Source organism: Chiloscyllium punctatum, chromosome 1, assembly GCF_047496795.1.
Source record: "Chiloscyllium punctatum isolate Juve2018m chromosome 1, sChiPun1.3, whole genome shotgun sequence".
NCBI classification, from domain to species: domain Eukaryota; kingdom Metazoa; phylum Chordata; class Chondrichthyes; order Orectolobiformes; family Hemiscylliidae; genus Chiloscyllium; species Chiloscyllium punctatum.
The window spans coordinates 154304585-154323558 of record NC_092739.1 but is presented as its reverse complement, the minus strand read 5'-3'; the positions used below and the strand labels follow the sequence as shown (position 1 = coordinate 154323558).

General features: G+C 41.3%; 1 protein-coding gene across 4 annotated transcripts in view; it reads right to left on the bottom strand.

Moving 5' to 3' along the window:
- dnaaf9 (dynein axonemal assembly factor 9) overlaps positions 1-18974 on the bottom strand; it is a 212406-nt gene that overhangs the window by 116649 nt on the left and 76783 nt on the right. For all 4 annotated transcript variants that reach the window (XM_072577236.1, XM_072577220.1, XM_072577228.1 and 1 more), the window contains 4 exons: positions 18829-18905; positions 10507-10551; positions 7858-7903; positions 3819-3930 (listed from right to left, as the gene is read on the bottom strand). In XM_072577236.1, the coding sequence (XP_072433337.1) occupies positions 3819-3930; positions 7858-7903; positions 10507-10551; positions 18829-18905 (280 nt within the window). The remainder of the gene's footprint in view (positions 1-3818; positions 3931-7857; positions 7904-10506; positions 10552-18828; positions 18906-18974) is intronic.

The window sequence follows — 18974 nt, the reverse complement described above, 5'->3', positions numbered from 1 at the left end:
TTTCCAATTAATTAAATCCACCACTTTCAGCTTTGCATGCATTAAAAAAAAACTTGATTTGGACCAATAGATGTTTGCAGGTGAGTTTAAGGAAGATTGTAGTGAATTGTAATGGGGACTGACTCTGTGATGAATCAACCAAGTGGCTACATGGGTTTACAAAGCTAAATAAAGATAAGCTGTTTGGACCAAATGTGCTCCACTCAAGCTTTTTCCCATTTTCATTAATCCAAACATGATTATAACAAAATGCATTCATGCTGCAAGTCAGATCCCAGACTGCAAGCTGGTTTGGCAGACTTGAGTTTTAGTTTTAGCAATTTAGTTCCATGGTGATCAGTTACTGAACAGATTCACATGTACGTGCAAATGAATTTCAAAAGATTATTACATGGAAATTGAAAAAAAATGGTTTCACACAAGAGAAATATTTGAAGTGGTCTTCCTACAGTTATAAAAAATTAAAAATTCAATGTTATTCCCATCAACAATTTTACAGATACTCAAACCTCAGTGAAAGGTTACCCTATTTCCACTTAAAGTTCCATCTTCAGTTGGTTTCTTTCTGGAAAGTCTTTGGGAAAACCTCAATGTTATTTTCTTTAATTAAAAGTCTCTTCATGAGACCCCTAAACTAACTACTGACATAGCTCATTAATTTCTTAACCCAAGCTCCTTAAACTCCTCTCCTACACTCAGGTTTCCTGGAGCTTCTCATGAATTCCTTCTCCTGTCCTGCTATTCTGGAAAAACAGTGATAAACTAACTACCATTGATACAGGCCTTTTTTCTCCAAACAAAATCTGCACACACTGAAGTTCTGAATGATTCTCTCTCTACCTAAAGAGAAAGTGTTTGTCTCCCTGTACCATAGAACATCTTGGTTGCTTGATGACAGCACAAATTTCCTCCCCTTCTTCTGTTGCTGTTATGACTTTAATTTGTATTCTAATATTCTTGAGGATAAAAAGGTCAAAATAAGTCATTTTTAATTTCTGTACCCATCCAGACGTTTTAGTGATTGCTGCATTTGGGACTCATGAACCTTTATGATCTACCACAGTTGCTACCCTCTTACCATTTAGAAAATGCTCAGATCCATCTTACCTCAGCCTCACAGTGAATGATCTTCCACTTCTCCAAATTGATTTCCATTTGTTACAGTTTTACTCACTCACGCCCCTTAGTGATTTGCTGTTCTCCTCTAGCTTGCAGGCGTCAGCAAAAACTTAGTTAAACAGCCCTCAATATCTTTATCTAAGTCACTTATAAATAAGTGATTACCAAGTTACATTCTGCTAATTTGATTACATTCCCATTATCACATTTTTTGCTACTGTTGAGCCAATTGACTCTCTAAGCCGACTGATTTCCTTCAATTCCATATACTCATCCATTTTCTAGTAGAAAACAGACTAAAGATTTCTATACAAAAAACATTTAACAATTAAAATTTGCATCTGGTAGACGTTAGACCATAAGACATAGGAGTGGAAGTAAGGCCATTCGGCCCATCGAGTCCACTGCGCCATTCAATCATGGCTGATGTGCATTTCAGCTCCACTTACCAGCGTTCTCCCCGTAGCCCTTAATTCCTCTAGACAACAAGAATCTATCAATCTCGGCCTTGAAGACATTTAGCGTCCCGGCTTCCACTGCACTCCGTGGCAATGAATTCCACAGGCCCACCACTCTCTGGTTGAAGAAATGTCTCCGCATTTCTGTTCTGAAATGACCCCCTCTAATTCTAAGGCTGTGTCCACGGGTCCTAGTCTCCTCGTCTAACGGAAACAATTTCCTAGCATCCACCTTTTCCAAGCCATGTATTATTTTGTACGTCTCTATTAAGTCTCCCCTTAATCTTCTAAACTCCAACGAATACAATCCCAGTATCCTCAGCCGTTCCTCATATGCTAGACCTGTCATTCCAGGGATCATCCGTGTGAATCTCCGCTGGACACGTTCCAGTGCCAGTATGTCCTTCCTGAGGTGTGGGGACCAAAACTGGACACAGTACTCCAAATGGGGCCTAACCAGAGCTTTATAAAGTCTTAGTAGTACATCTCTGCTTTTATATTCCAACCCTCTTGAGATAAGAGACAACATTGCATTCGCTTTCTTAATCACAGACTCAACCTGCATGTTGACCTTTAGAGAATCCTCGACTAGCACTCCCAGATCCCTTTGTGCTTTGGCTTTATTAATTTTCTCACCATTTAGAAAGTAGTCCATGCTTTTATTCTTTTTGCCAAAGTGCAAGACCTCGCACTTGCTCACGTTAAATTCCATCAGCCATTTCCTGGACCACTCTCCCAACCTGTCTAGATCCTTCTGTAGCCTCCCCACTTCCTCAATACTACCTGCCTGTCCACCTAACTTCGTATCATCGGCAAACTTCGCCAGAATGCCCCCGGTTCCCTCATCCAAATCATTAATATATAATGCTCAAACAAAAATTAAACAAAATTCATTCAACGTTACTTATAATTTACAAAGTAATGCTAACTCTCCCTCATCAATTCATATTTGTCCAAATGTTCAGTCACCATCCAGAAAAAAAGAACGTAGTAACTTCCCAACACCTTCGTCAAATATCGACCTTCACTTCATGTTTATGGCCCTTACCTCCAAATAGTAGATTGACTGCAATTTCTCATTCTAAGAGAACAATTTGACTTGAAATTAAACAATGTTCAACTTTATTAATTCTGCAACCTTTAAAAACAAACTTGTTTTGAATCTAATTAGCTCCTCTCCTAGATATATTTTCAATTTTTTGTTGCATCTCATCCTTGTTTGACGCACTATGAAGATTGATACAACCAGCTATTTAATAATCTGCCGTTTCCTGTTTTCTAATTTCAATTTTATCTGGATAAGGTAATTAAGGAGTCTATCATGCTCATGGCCAACCTTGATTCTCATGCCTCTTTTGGCTCTGAAAAAGAACATGCCTAATTTATCCCTCCATTTGGTCATTTTTGACACTACTTTTTAATACTAGACATAATAAAAATCTGTTGATCTATCTCCTGAAAATTTCAGTTGACAACCATGTAAATTTTGAGGAGATGAGTTCAGATTTTCACTTGTGCCTGATTTCAGCCCTGAACTGCCTCTAATTTTTATTAGCCACTTTGTTCTATATTTCCCAGTAAAGCTTATTGTAGTCCAGCAAATTCTGAATTTGATTGTCCCTTTGCATTCTAAGTGGAATGAAATATAAACTTTGTGCAATTTGGCCTCAGCAACCAATATCTATTTTCTAGGGAGTGGTATCCAAATTGAAGTGTAACAGCACTACAGATATTATTTAAGCATGATTCGGTACAGTTGAAACATAATTTCTACACTCTTGTATTTAAAAGTCTACTCAATATAAAATCATAAATAAAAAACCTGGTGTAGAGTTATTATTTCTACTGGGAAATAATTTTTAGTAACTGACACCAAAATTACTTTCCCTAACAACAATAGCTGGATGTTCACCATTGGAAAAATATTCCAATTGTTATTTCTTGGATCCAAAGTGGAATACTTTTCACTGAATAAAAGTTTGTCCATTTAGTTCATTAGTCTACAAATCTTTATAACTTGCTGTTTCCAGTTATCCTTCACATTGTCTCTTCGTTAACATCATCTATGTCACTGAGGATCAAGAAACTCTGGTTCAAGTCCTTGACTTGAGTGACCAAGGAAGCACGTTAATCTCTCCAACTCTTCCCCACTATTACCCAAAACATGTGTAAAGATGAAAAACAATACTGCTTTAATCAAACAGTCTGTAAAATTAATTCATGACTAATTATTCCACTTACCATTTTCTTTGAGAAACAACTTTGATTCCAAGAACGATTCAGAAAACACTACGGACCCTATGGTCCCTTTTCCTCCTGTTACATCTGGAATGTCATACACACTCATGGTTGCCTGAAATACAATTAGAAATGAAAATCAAGTCAGGACACCAAACTCAAAATAGGGTCACAAAATAACAGATGCAAAAAACATTAAATCAGTACACCTTCAAAATCCATTATTACTCCATGATCCATACTGGAATGTTTAGAAGAATATAAACATAGTAAATAGGAAAATGATTAGGCCATTCAGCGCTCTAAACCGGTTCCATCATTCAATAGGATCATGGCTGAACATCTTGCTACATACCCAGTTCTTGCTTTCTTCCCATATCATTATGATAGTGTAAACTTCAGAACTTTACTAATTATTAATGGACTGAAATAATCAACAAAGATGAACTATTACACACAAAGTAGTAGTAATAACTCTACTTTAGTGAAGTAGACAAGCTGTTACATTAGGGATTAAAAGGAATTAACCACGGCTGGAAAAAAAAGGAATTGAAACCAGAGCTAGAGTTGGTACAGCAGAAAAATCCATACATTTTTGTGGGAAGGATGTTCCACAGAGTTGGCATACTAGCAAAAGTTCAGGCCCGCCCTTGTCCAGACGTGTTTCTGTGGGGACCCTTGTTGCACAACAGTAGTGTCCCTATCGTTGGACTGAAAAGGCCAGGTTCAAGTCCCACCTACTTCAGGGGTGTGTCATAACATCCAAGTTGACTCGTAAAATAGGTTAAAACATTTTAAAAAGAGGGAGTCGAAGCTACACGAGCAACACTGTTTTTATACCTGTTTGATAAGGATGTAAGTTTGTTTGCTGAGCTAGAAGGTTAGTTTTCAAACGTTTTGTCACCATACTAGGTAACATCAGTGAGTCTCCGGTGAAGCAGTGGTGTTCGTGACCTGCTTTCTATTTATGGGTTTAGGTTTGCTTGAGTTGGTGCCATTTCCTGTTTTCTCACTCCCATTTCTTTTCCCCCCAAGAGGGTGGTAAATGGGGTCAAAGTCGATGTGTTCGTTGATAGAGTACCAGTTGGATAATTGGCTGCCTCTGCCACAATAATAAGTGATTGCCCCGCTGAATTTAAGGAATTAATTACAACACAGGAAAGTTATGTTTTCAAACAACTAGTCAATGACAAATGTAACAAGGAACAAGGAAGCTACTTCTGATAAGAAGGCAAGCTGCAGACTTGCAATATTTTGGATGAAGGGAATGTAAAAAATCATCAATACCATGATATCATGGACTTGAATGATGAATCTCTGTACAAATCCAACACCAGAACTTTGAAAAACCATGGGTTCAGTGGTTAGTACTGCTACCTCTCAGCGTCAGGGACCTGTGTTCGTTTCACACAAGGGTGACTGCCTATGTGCAGTTTGCACATTCTCTCAGTGTCTGTGCCATTTCTACTCTGTGCTCATGTTTTCTCTCACAGTCCAAAGATGTGCAAGCTAGGTGGATTGGCCTTGCTAAAGTGACAACAGTATACAGGAATATAAAAGGTCAGGAACATTAGCTATGAGAGATGCAAGGTTACAGATTTAGGGTAGGGGGAAATGGGTCTGGGTGGGATGCTCTTTGGGGGTCAGTGTGGACTTGGGCTGAATGGTCCATTTCCACAGACCATTCCATAGATTAATAAAAAATACTGTACAAGGACCTCTGCATACTCAGAAGCAGACTGTTAGTTGAAGGTGGTAATCTCTGAATTACTCTCAGCGCCATATGCTAGCGACATCAGTCAGGGCACTGAGTACAGACATTGGGAAGCTATGTTGCAATTGTACAGGACATTGGTGAGGCTGCATTTGAGAGACTTGTGTTCAGTTTTGGTCAACTTTCTGTAGGGAGGATATTATTAAACTGGAAGAGTACATAAGAAATTTACAAGGATACGACCAGGACTCAATAGTCTGAGTTATCAGGAGAAGATGGACAAGCTAGGACTTTTTTCTTTAGAGTGTAGGAGACTGAGGGGGGAACTTTATAGAGGTATAGAAGATCATGAGAGGCATGGATAGAGTTAATACACTCAGTCTTTTTCCCAGGGGTTGAGGAATCGCGGAAGAGGGCATCAGTTTAAGGTTAGAGGGAAAGAATAAAACAGAATCGACGGGCAATTTCTTCTTTAAAAAAAAAGAGGATGGTACACCAGTGGAAATGGTTGAGGTGGGAACAATAACGTTTAAAAAGACATTTAGACAAATATATAGATCGAAATTTTCCCCTCCAATTCTACTTTGATTTAATCCCTGCCCTCCCCTTCACTGTTTGATAATGCAGCAATACCCTCAGAGAAGGGCACAGCTTGTCACTGCCCCACCCTGGTGTTTCCTTTCTTCCTAATGGTGGAAATTGAATAAAGGTTTGTACAGCTGTTGTCTTTCACTGGATCTCATACCTGCATGCACAAAAAGAGAAAAGGAAAAATACATAACCAGGAGATTTAGAGTCTCCTCAGTTTAGGGCACTGACTCTGTGCTGCTGTGCTAAAAAAAAGAGAAAAATATATGGATAGGAAAGGATTGGAAGGATATGTGCCAAATGCAGGGAAATGGAATTAGAGTGGATGGACGGTTTGGTCAGCATGGACTAGTTTGGGAAAGGGGGGGGGGGGTCTGTCTCCATTGTATAGGTCTCTACAACTCTGAGGTTAAGATGACTGGCAGAGGCAGACAACTTTGGTTTAACCCTTAATGAGATGCTGGGACACCACTTGGTGTGTGGAATTAATGATGTAACCATGCAAAAGCACCTCCAAAGGTCTACCCCAGGTTGCCATTTATCCACATGACATGCCAGTAATAGGGAAGACCAACAGAGAGCACTTTGTCTAAGTTCACAAAGTCCTTAGGTGTTTCTCCGAGGCGGGCATATGCCTTAGAAGAGAAAAATGTGTGTTCCAGGCACCCCAAGTACTTGAAGTATTTGGCTGCAGAGGCGACAAGACCAGATTACACTTGGAAGATAAAATGAGGGCGATCAAAGGTGTCCCATCTTTCACATCTGTACTGGAGCTCAAGTCTTTCCTTGGATTGGTCCTTTTATCTGAGAAGTTCCTATATAATCTGGATTCCACACTGGCGCCCTTACATCTGCTATTGAAAAACAGCAAGCCTTAGAAATAGTCTTGTAGCCAAGGTGTAGCCATTTCAGGAAATGAAGCAGCAGCTTTCATCGTCTAAGGTACTGACACACAATGATCCAAAGCGACATCTGGTGCTTACATGCAATGCCTCCCCATAAAGTATTGGTTTGTGCTGGCTCACAGACGGCCCAAAGGAGAGGAATGCAGAATAGCTTATGCTTCCTGGGCTTTAGCTGATGCAGAGTGCAAATCTGCACAGATTGCGAAGGTAGGTTTGACGGTCATCTTCAGTGTGAAAGAGAAAGTTCCACCAATACCTTTTATAGATGTAAATTTGTAATGGTAACAAACCACAAACCCCTGCTAGGGCTCCTAGAGGACAAATGATGCCACCCAGAGCTTCAGGTTAAATTCAGTAGTGGGCTCTCATATTAAGTGCAAACAATTGCAAGGTGGAATACCATCCGGGAGGTGAAGCAGCAAATGAGGATGCCTGAGCCACCACCCTCTGGTGGGTACACTGCTGGTGGTGCCACTACTGGAATGTGTGTTCTGGCTTTAAACCTTCTGGATAGCTTTCTGGTCACCAATGGCAATATCAGACTGTGGACTCCCAAGATCTGGTCCTGGCAAAAAAATAGCTGGTGATCTTGTGGGAAAAAAAAGAGCCATCACAATGAGGACTGAAACTTTTCTGCACCCAGCAAGACCATTTGTAAAATTTTATATTAAACAAACTTAAATGAACATGAATATTGTCAGGACAGAAATAGTCAAGTTTTCATGACTTTTACAGTTTTATTATTGTCCCTCTACAGTGAAACAGTAACATCCAGTTACAAGTTTTAAACAGACAGTAAGTAAGTGAAGAGAAACTGTACACATTTGAAACTTACCGTTTTAATGAGGAACTTGCTTATGTGGTTATCCAATGAGATGATCCTATAAAGAAAGACAGAGTAAACATTTCTTAAGCTATGAAAACTACAGTTATCATTTAGATTAGTGGTTACAGACTGAAAAGCCTGATTTATTCACTAAAGTTCATAGAAACCTTCAGTTTCTGACAACACTTCAACCACAGGGCAGCACAGTGGCTTAGTGGTTAGCACTGCTGCCTCACAGCACCAGGGTCCCAAGTGCGATTCAATTCCACAATTTTCAAAAAGGTTCTTCAATTAATTTTTAGTGTACCCTAATCCATAAAACAAGGTTTTTGATAAGGCTGCCCCAACAGGAGTTTGGTAGCAAATGTGAAAGAGGACTGAGGCACAATGTATTGGCATGGTTTAAGGATAAGCCAACTAAACAAAACAGCAGGAATAAACTGGTCATTCTGTATTCACAGACTGTGACGAGTGGAGTACTGTGAGGATCTGTACTTGGGCCAGAGCTCACAACATATATCAATGATCTGGATGTGGAAACAAAATGAAATATTTTCAGATCTGCAGATGATGCAGAACTTATTCAAAATGTGCATTGTGAGGAAGATTTCAAACATTGTCAGGAAGATTTAGACAGACTTAGGGAGTGGGCAAGAACATTGCAGGTGGAACATAAGAGAAAATTTGAAGTTATCCACTTCTGCAAGAGGAATACTTGTGCAGAATATTTCTTAAAATGGTGAGAAGTTGGAAGGTGAAGAGTGCAAAGGAACTTAACATTACTGAACTTAATAAGTTACTGAACTCTAACAAATAGGTGTAGCAAGTTATTAGAAAGGCTAATAGAACGTTCGCTTTTATTCCAAGAGAGTTAGAATACAAGAGGAGTGAAATCTTGCTTCAATTTCAGGGTAGTGAAGACAGCATTTGGTATGCTTTCCTTTATCGGTCAGAGTATTGAGTACAGGAGTTGGGAGGTCATGTTGCAGCTGTACAGGACATTGGTGAGGCCACTGTTGGAATATTGCATGCAATTCTGGTCTCCTTCCTATTGGAAAGATGTTGTGAAACTTGAAAGGGTTCAGAAAAGATTTACAAGGATGTTGCCGGGGTGGAGGATTTGAACTTATAAGGAGAGGCTGAATAGGCTGGGGCTGTTTTCCCTGGAGCATCGGAGGCTGAGGGGTGACCTTATAGAGGTTTACAAAATCATGAGGGGCATGGATAGGGTAAATAGGCAAAGTCTTTTCCCGGGGGTCAGGGAGTCCAGAACTAGAGGGCATAGGTTTAGGGTAAGAAGGGAAAGATTTAAAAGAGACCTAAGGGGCAACGTTTTCACGCAGAGGGTGGTATGTGTATGGAATGAGCTACCAGAGAAAGTGGTGGAGGCTGGTACAATTTCAACATTTAAGAGGCATTTGGATGGGTATATGTCATGGCAATCAAACCTCATTTGGAGGAATATGGGCCTGGTGCTGACAAGTGGGACTAGATTGGGTTGGGATATTTGGTCGGCATGGATAGGTTGGACCAAAGGGTCTGTTTCCATGCTTACATCTCTATGATTCTATGAATTACACAGGACCTTGGTTAGACTGCATCTGGAATAGCGTGCGCAGTTTTGCTTTCCTCATCTCAGGCAAGATATTACTGTCACAGGTAGAGCAACAAATGTTCAGCAGACTTATTCATGGAATGGTGGGATTGCTCCATAAAGTGAGATTGGGCAAGCTGACACTCTGAAGAGTGAGAGGTGATCTCACGGAGACCTACAAATAACTTAAAGGTGGATGTAGGCAAGATGTTTCCCCTGGTTGGAAAGTGTAGAACTGGGGGCATAGTTTAATTACATGGGAGAATGACACTGAGGAGAGAAGAGGAGAGCACCTCCACCTCTTCACAGAGTGGTGAATCTTTAGAATTATGTACTCCAAAGATTCTGGAACTCTGAGTATATCGCAGATGGAGGTTGATAATCCTTTGATTATCAATCGTGAAAATTGTTATGGAGATTGTGTGGATAAAAAGCATTAAAATGTTTGATCAGCTACGATCATGTTAAATAGAGGAGCAAGTTCAAATGGGATGAAGAGCTTCCTCCTGATCATATGATACGAAACCTGTCTCTTTTACACGAGTATAGAGAGAAACTTGGCAGCAAAGCACATCACCCAAAAAACTGTAATGGAAGCACATGGATGCACATTTGCAATTCTCCATCATGACATGTTATCCAGAAAGAAAGAAAAGCAAAACATGGTTTTACTGAAAATTCCATTTTTCATCATCTCTTGCTCTCCCACATAGGAACCCCAATAAAGGAGTCCTGCCTCTAGACTTCTGTCGCAATGTTTTCTTCAAGGGTGTTGACTGGCACAATAACTAACCCAGAAAGTAAAACTACCACACCAGAGCTTAGAAATGAACACATGCTCAAACTGAAGTTACACTGCATTCTTAGATCAACAGAGGAAATCTTCAACTTAGAATGGCCAACAATCAAACTAAGACTCTCCCACTACAGAACTTAGCTTAAAAAAAAATCAAATAAATCAAGGCAGCAGGTCCACCCAAAGTTTTATAAAGGAAACTTTAGTTTCGCACATATAAATCGGTCAGTTTGAAATACAACATTCAGAACAAAATGGTAATACTAACCTCCCTCGGCTATTCACAGCTTGAATAAGGAAAGACAAATTTGATCTGTGGACAAAATGAGAGCTTTTTTAAATTCAAGATGCTGAATCAATTTAAAAGTATATACATTAACAATTTTGTAACATCAAATATACTGAGGAACACAAAGGAAATACTTAAGAAAATCAAGCAATCAAAAAACCATGAATGAGATGCATTATGGAATGGGATACCGAGGGAAGGAATGACGACTCCTATTGGTGTTAAAAATGACAAAAACTTTTGCAGTAATTTCTGATTTGCAATGCTTTCCTAAGCCTGCTTTAATTTGCGTGGCTTTTTTGTAGTTTGGAAAGGCTGAGCGCCACAACCTTGAATACACCTCTTCTGAGGTTTGATTGCCATTCTAAGCCACACAAAAAAAGTTTCGATTTCCTCCCTCTTTCGTTACTATTTGGATGCTGCTTGTGGAAGCTCATTCATTGGAGAGTTCATGATCATTGGTCGAGGGAATGGAAGCATCTTGATAAATAAGCATTAAATATTTTGATTAAGTGTCATTATTATGCACTGAATTGTAATGTAGATGTGTTTAATTAGAGTCATACATCAGTCTCAAAAACTATATGGATCACTACATTGACCAGCGTTATCTCAACGTTATCTAAATGGAAAAGTCTACTTGTGCATTCAAAAGTGAAGAAAATATGCTTAGAATCTTTGGTGCATTGATCTGATGTAATCCAAAAACACAAGTTCTCCAAATTGTAATTGTAAATCTTTCAACAGCCTTAGCATTGAATAGAAAGCACCCTTCTGTTCCTGAAAGTGCATGTGGTAACTTAGGGGAAATAAAAAGTCATGTCTATTTTCGGTCTCAATGAACTCCATTGGTTACATTTCTAAACCTAAGGTATTATCAATGCTTAGATGAGTTGTTTTAGAAAAGATAGAGATAAAGGTAAAAGAGGTAGAGGAGTTGCATTACTAGTCAGAAAGAAGGTTACATCTGCACTCAGAGGGGACATGTTGGAGGGCTCATCCACTGAGGCAATATGGTTAGAGCTCAAAAATAAAAAATGTGTAAGATCACTCTGATAGGAAAATACTATAGCGACCGAGAGATTGAGACAGATTATGGAAAGGTTCAATACAAACAGTAATCACAGTAGGGGACTTTAACTTACCCAATATTGACTAGGACTCCCTGACAGCAAGATGCTTTGACAGAACAGAACTCGTTAAATGCATCCAAGAGGATTTCTTGAAACACAGTACGTGGACAGTCCACAAGAGAGGTCATACTGGACTTTGTATTGGCTAATGAGCCTGGCCAGATCACTGACCTTTCAGTAGGAGCGCATTTTGGAAACAGTGATTACAACGCCTTAAGGTAGCTATGAAAAAGGGTAAGTCAGGACCTTGTGGGAAGGTACTAAATTGGGGGAGGACAAATTATGTCAGTATTAGGCAAGAGCCAAGGATTGTTAATTGAAAGGATTGTTATCAGGCAAGTCCACATTTGACATAGAACATAGAACATAGAAGAATACAGCGCAGTACAGGCCCTTCGGCCCTCGATGTTGCGCCGATCAAAGCCCACCTAACCTACACTAACCCACTATCCTCCATATACCTATCCAATGCCCGCTTAAATACCCATAAAGAGGGAGAGTCCACTACTGCTACTGGCAGGGCATTCCATGAACTTACGACTCGCTGAGTGAAGAACCTACCCCTAACATCAGTCCTATATCTACCCCCCCTTAATTTAAAGCTATGCCCCCTTGTAATAGCTGACTCCATATGTGGAAAAAGGTTCTCACTGTCAACCCTATCTAACCCCCTAATCATCTTGTACACCTCTATCAAGTCACCCCTAAACCTTCTTTTCTCCAAAGAAAACAACCCCAAGTGCCTCAGCCTTTCCTCATACGATCTTCCTACCATACCAGGCAACATCCTGGTAAACTTCCTCTGCACCCGTTCCAGTGCCTCCACATCCTTCCTATAGTATGGCGACCAAAACTGCACACAATATTCCAGATGTGGCCGCACCAGAGTCTTATACAACTGCAGCATGACCTCAGGACTCCGGAACTCAATTCCTCTACCAATAAAAGCCAGTACGCCATATGCCTTCTTCACTGCACTATTTACCTGGGTGGCAACTTTCAGAGATCTGTGTACATGGACACCAAGATCCCTCTGCTCTTCCACACTACCAAGTAGTCTACCATTAGCCCAGTAATCCATCTTTTTATTACTCTTACCAAAGTGAATCACTTCACACTTAGCTACATTGAACTCCATTTGCCACCTTTCTGCCCAGCTCTGCAGCTTCTCTATATCCCGCTGTAACCTGCCACATCCTTCCTCACTGTCTACAACTCCTCCGACTTTCGTATCATCCGCAAACTTGCTCACCCAACCTTCTAACCCTTCCTCCAGGTCATTTATAAAAATGACAAACAGCAATGGTCCCAAAACAGATCCTTGCGGAACACCGCTAGTGACGGCACTCCAAGATGAACCTTTGCCATCAACTACTACCCTCTGTCTTCTTCCAGAGAGCCAATTCCTAATCCAAACCTCCAACTCACCCTCAATGCCATATCTCTGTATTTTCTGCAGTAGCCTACCATGGGGGACCTTATCAAACGCCTTACTAAAATCCATATATACCACATCTACCGCTTTCCCCTCATCTACCTCCTTCGTCACCTTCTCAAAGATTTCAATAAGGTTTGTGAGGCACGACCTGCCCTTCACAAAACCATGCTGACTATCCTTGATCACATCATTCTTATCCAGATGTGCATAAACCCTCTCCCTTACAATTCTCTCTAAGACTTTGCCCACAACAGAAGTGAGACTCACTGGCCTATAGTTACTAGGATTATCCCTACTCCCCTTCTTGAACAAGGGAACCACGTTTGCTAGCCTCCAGTCCTCTGGCACTACTCCTGTCGACAAAGAGGACACAAAAATCAAGGCCAATGGCTCTGCAATCTCCTCCCTTGCTTCCCAGAGAATCCTAGGATAAATGCCATCAGGCCCAGAGGACTTATCTATTTTCACCCTTGCCAGAATTTCCAACACCTCTTCTCTACATATCTCAAAGCCATCCATTCTACTTATTCGTGCCTCAGTATTCATATCGACAACAATGTCCTGTTCCTGAGTGAATACTGACGAAAAGGATTCATTCAGCGCCTCCCCAATCTCTTCAGCCTCCACACGCAACTTCCCATTACTATCCTTGATTGGACCTATTCCTTCCCTAGTCATTCTTTTATTCCTAACATACCTATAGAAAGCCTTCGGGTTTTCCCTAATCCTACCAACTAAGGACCTTTCATGTCCCCTCCTTGCTGCTCTTAGCTCTCTCTTCAGGTCCTTCCGGGCTACCTTATAACTCTCAATCGCCCCTATTGAACCTTCACGCCTCATCTTTACAAAGGCCGCCCTCTTCCATTTAACAAGGGATTCCAACTCCTTATTAAACCACGGCTCCCTCACACGACCCTTTCCTCCCTGCCTGATAGGTACGTACTTATCAAGGACACTCAATAGTTGCTCCTTGAACAAGTTCCACATATCAATTACGCTCTTGCCTTGGAATCTACTTTTCCAATCCACACATCCTAAGTCATGCCTCAACGCATCATAATTTCCCTGCCCCCAGCTATAACTCTTGCCCTGTAGTACACACTTATCCCTCTCCATCACTAGACTAAAAATCACCGAATTGTGGTCACTGTCCCCAAAGTGCTCACCTACCTCTAGTTCTAATACCTGGCCTGGTTCGTTACCCAGAACCAAATCCAGTATGGCCTCACCTCTTGTTGGCTTATCTACATATTGTGTCAGGAAACTCTCCTGCACACACTGCACAAACACTGTCCCATCTAACGAACTTGAGCTATAGCTTTCCCAATCAATATCAGGAAAGTTAAAGTCTCCCATAACAATCACCCTATTACTGTCACTCTTCTCCTGAATCATCTTCGCAATCCTTTCTTCAACGATTCTAGGACTATTAGGAGGCCTGTAAAAGACTCCTAACAGGGTGACCTCACCTCTCCTATTCCTAACCTCAACCCAAACTACCTCAGATGGCAAATCTTCATCCATCTTCCTTTCCACCGCTGTAATACTATCTTTGACAAGCAAAGCCACACCCCCCCCCTCTTTTACCCCCACCTCTGACCCTACTAAAACATTTAAACCCTGGAACCTGCAACAGCCAATCCTGTCCCTGATCTAGCCATGTCTCCGTAATAGCCACAACATCGAAGTCCCAGGTACCAACCCACGCTGCAAGTTCACCTACCTTATTTCGTATACTTCTGGCATTAAAGTATACACACTTCAAGCCACTCTTCTGTTTACAGGCACCCTCCTTTAAGATTGATGCCATATTCCTAACCTCCCTACACTCCAGGTCCTGCACCCTAAAGCTACAGTCTGGGTTCCCATGCCCCTGCAGAGTTAGTTTAAACCCCCCCCAAGAGCACTAGCAAACCTCCCCCCAAGGATACTGGTGCCCCTGAGGTTCAGGTGCAGACCATCCTGTCTATAGAGGTCCCACCTTCCCCAGAAAGAACCCCAGTTATCCAAGTACCGAAATCCCTCCCTCCTGCACCATCCCTGTAGCCACGCATTTAACTCTTCTCTCTCCCTATTCCTCGACTCTCTATCACGTGGCACGGGTAACAAACCAGAGACAACATGTTGGAACTGTTTAAAGACCTGCTGATGAGAGTTCAAAACTGGCATGCTCCAGTAAGGAGGAAGGACAGGACAGCAAGGTAAAGGACCCTTGGCTAATAAGGGAGGTTGTAAATTTAGTCAAAAGGGAAAAAGCAGCATACACAAGGTTTAGGAAGCTAAGATTGGACAGGGCAGTGAGAAATACAAGGAAAGAAGGAAAGTACTTAAGCAGAGAATTAGAAGGGCCATGAAATGACCTTGAAAAATAGGGTTAAAGAGACTCTCAAGGCATTCTACACATATTAGAAGGATAACTAGGGAGAACGTAGGATCACTCAAGGATAAAGGAGGAAACTTGTACTTGGATGAGAGGGAGATCCTAAATGAGTACTTTGCATCAGTATTCACCCTGGAAAAGGATATGGAAGGTAGCGAGATTTGTGAGATGCAGACTTAATATGCTAGGGCATTTTGAGATCAAGAAAGTAGTGATGTTGGATCTCTTGAAGACATTAAAGTGGATAAATTACCAGGGCCAAATGATATCTAGTAGAAAGTGAGGACAGCAGATGCTGGAGATCAGAGTCAAGTGTGGGGTGCTGGAAAAATACAGCAGGTCAGGTAGCATCTGAGGAGCAGGAAAATCAATGTTTCCAGCAAGAGCCGTCCATCAGAAATGGACATTGCTGATGAAGGGCTCTTGCCCGAAACGTCAATTTAGAGAGGCAAGACAGTAGGTTGCTGGGGTCTTGACCAAGATCTTTGTATCCTTGCTAGCCATCGCACAGGTTCCGGAGGACTAGCGAGTAGCTAATATTATTTTTCTATTCAAGAAGGGAAATAGGGATAATCCAGGAAACTATAGACAGTTGAATCTCAAATCAGTGGTTGGGAAGCTAATGGAGAGCTGAAAATGTGTTGCTGGAAAAGCACAGCAGGTCAGGCAGCATCCAAGGAACAGGAGAATCAACGTTTCGGGCATCAGCCCTTCTTCAGGAATGAGGAAAGTATGTCCAGCAGACTAAGATAAAAGGTAGGGAGGAGGGACTTGGGGGAGGGGCGTTGGGAATGCGATAGGTGGAAGGAGGTCAAGGTGAGGGTGATAGGCCGGAGTGGGTTGGGAGTGGAGAGGTCAGGAAGAAGATTGCAGGTTAGGAAGGCGGTGCTGAGTTCAAGGGATTTGACTGAGACAAGGTGGGGAGGGGGGGGGGGGGGGGGGGGGAAATGAAGGAACTGGAGAAATCTGAGTTCATCCCTTGTGGTTGGAGGGTTCCCAGGCGGAAGATGAGGCGCTCTTCCTCCAACCGTCGTGTTGCCATGGTCTGGCGATGGAGGAGTCCAAGGACCTACATGTCCTTGGTGGAGTGGGAGGGGGAGTTGAAGTGTTGAAGTCTTAAAATGACAGGAGACGATGTCCTAGAAGTGACTAAGTAGTGAGGCGAAAGGGGATGAGACAGCAGGAGGTATTCTTCCAAAATGCAATTCCAAGAAATTGGATAGAATGGCCTGCTTCTGTGCTGACTCAATATAGCAGGTTTGTGCTTGCTCTTTGTCAGGCTTCTCTGATTTGCCTACATCTTGTTATCCACTCTTGTTTCAAATATTTACAATGAGTTGTGAAAATATCTGCAAGTTCCTTGAATGTGGAGATGCAAGTAGACAAGGTCGTGAAGACTGCCTTTGTTATGCTTGCCTTTATTGGTGACTGAATGGAGTAGGAGTTCAGAGGTCATGTTGCAGTTATACAGGATATTAGGCTTCCCATTTATGGAATACTACTTTTAATTCTGGTCTCCCTGGAAAGATATTGCGAAACTTGAAAGTGTTCAGAAAAAATTTACAAGGATTTGCAGGATTGGAGAGTTTGAGCTATAAGGGAAAGGCTGAATAGACTGGAGTTATTTTCCTGAAGCACTGGAGGCTGAGGGGTGATCTTTATAGAGGTTTATAAAATCAGGAGGGGCATGGACAGGGTGATAAGGTCTTTTCTGAGGATAGCGAAGTCCAAGACTGGAGGACATAGGTTTAAAGGTGAGAGGGGAAAGATTTAAAAGTGACAATTGTTTTCATGCAGAGGGTTGTGCATGTATGCAATAAGCTTGCAGAGGTGGTGATGGAGGATGGTACAATTACAACATTTAAAAGGCATCTGGATGAATTTATAAATAGGAAGGGTTTGAAGGGATATGGGCCAAATGCTGGCCCAATGGGACTAGATCAGTGTAGAAAAGCAGAGTCAACATGGCCTCATGAAGGAGAAACCAAGCCTGACAAATTTACTAGAATTTTTTTGAAAAGGTAACAAACAGGATACATAAAAGGCAAGCAGTGGATGTCAGACATTTAGATTTTCAGAAGGTATTTAATAAGGTATTGCATGTTAGGCTACTTAAGAACCCAGGGTGCTAGAGATAGGAAATCCTCTATACATTTTTATATACTAAAGAAGATGGGTTGGGATAAGTGGGGGCAGAGCGTGGCATTTTCAGGATGGCAACCTGCAACTGGTGGTGTGCGCCACAGGGTCAGTATAAGGACAACAATTATTTGCAATATCCATTAATAACTTAGATGAGGGAAGGGAATGTTCCATAATCATGCTTGCGGATGACAAAAAAAAAGTAGGAAGGCACATGGTGTGGATAACACAGTCTACAAAGAAATGTAGGCAGGTTAAGCAAGGGGTGAAAACTTGGCAAGTGGAATATAAAGTGTGAAAATATGAAGTTATGCACTTTGACTAAGAATAAAGGTGTTTAACATCATTTAAATGAAGAAGAAAGGCAGAAATCTCCAGAACAGAGGAATTGGGAGTCCTCATTCATGAATGAAGAACATGGCACCCATGTTCAGTGGGACAGATAGAATGTTAGCCCTTATTTCCATGGGAATGGACTATAAAAGAAAGGAGGTTTTTCTAAAACTATGCAAAGCACTAGTCAGACAACTGCTGGAACACCTTTAACCCCTTTACCTAAGGTAGGATATACTGGCTTTGGAGGCAATAAGAGGTTCACCAGGCTCATACCTGGTATGGAAGAGCTGCCATATGAGGAGAGGCTAAGTATTAGAATAAAGAATGAGGTGATATTATTGAAACGTATGAAATTCTTAATGGACTTGGCAGGGTAGATACAGAAAGGTTGTTTGTCCTTGTAGGAAACTCTTGGAACAAAGGACACAATCTCAGGATATGGTGTCACACATTAAAAACAGATAAGGAGGAATTCCCCTTCTCAGAGGTTTGTGCTGTCGACTTTTTAAAAATCACACAGGGGCTGGGTCATTAAGTACTTCAAGGCTGAGATACTCAGATTTTCAACCAATAAGAGAATCAAAAGTAATTCAGGAAAAGCTGAGGTGAGGCTCTCATTCAATGGCAGCGAACACTTAAATGGGCTGAACAGTCTACTTCTGCTCCTATGGTAAACTGCGATTAGTTAAAGTACCTTATTGTTGTGGAGACATTTCTATGACTACAAATACAGAGTGAAAAAGAAATATTGATTATATTCATGCTTCTTATCAAGAACTAACCACTGTGTGCCTCTTCAGGCATACCGTTCTTTCATCTTTGCAAAGTTAAACGTTTAAGTCTCAGCCAAAGACAAATGTAGTTATCCATACCTTAGGGCAGTTTTGTACTGCGTAAGACTATAATAGTCTAATGTTGAAAGGAAAACCTCTTCTGCAACTTCTTTGGCCTATGAATGTACAAAAAGCATCAATTATTACTCCAGCCTTCTGTCTTATAAGACTCATTTGCACCAACA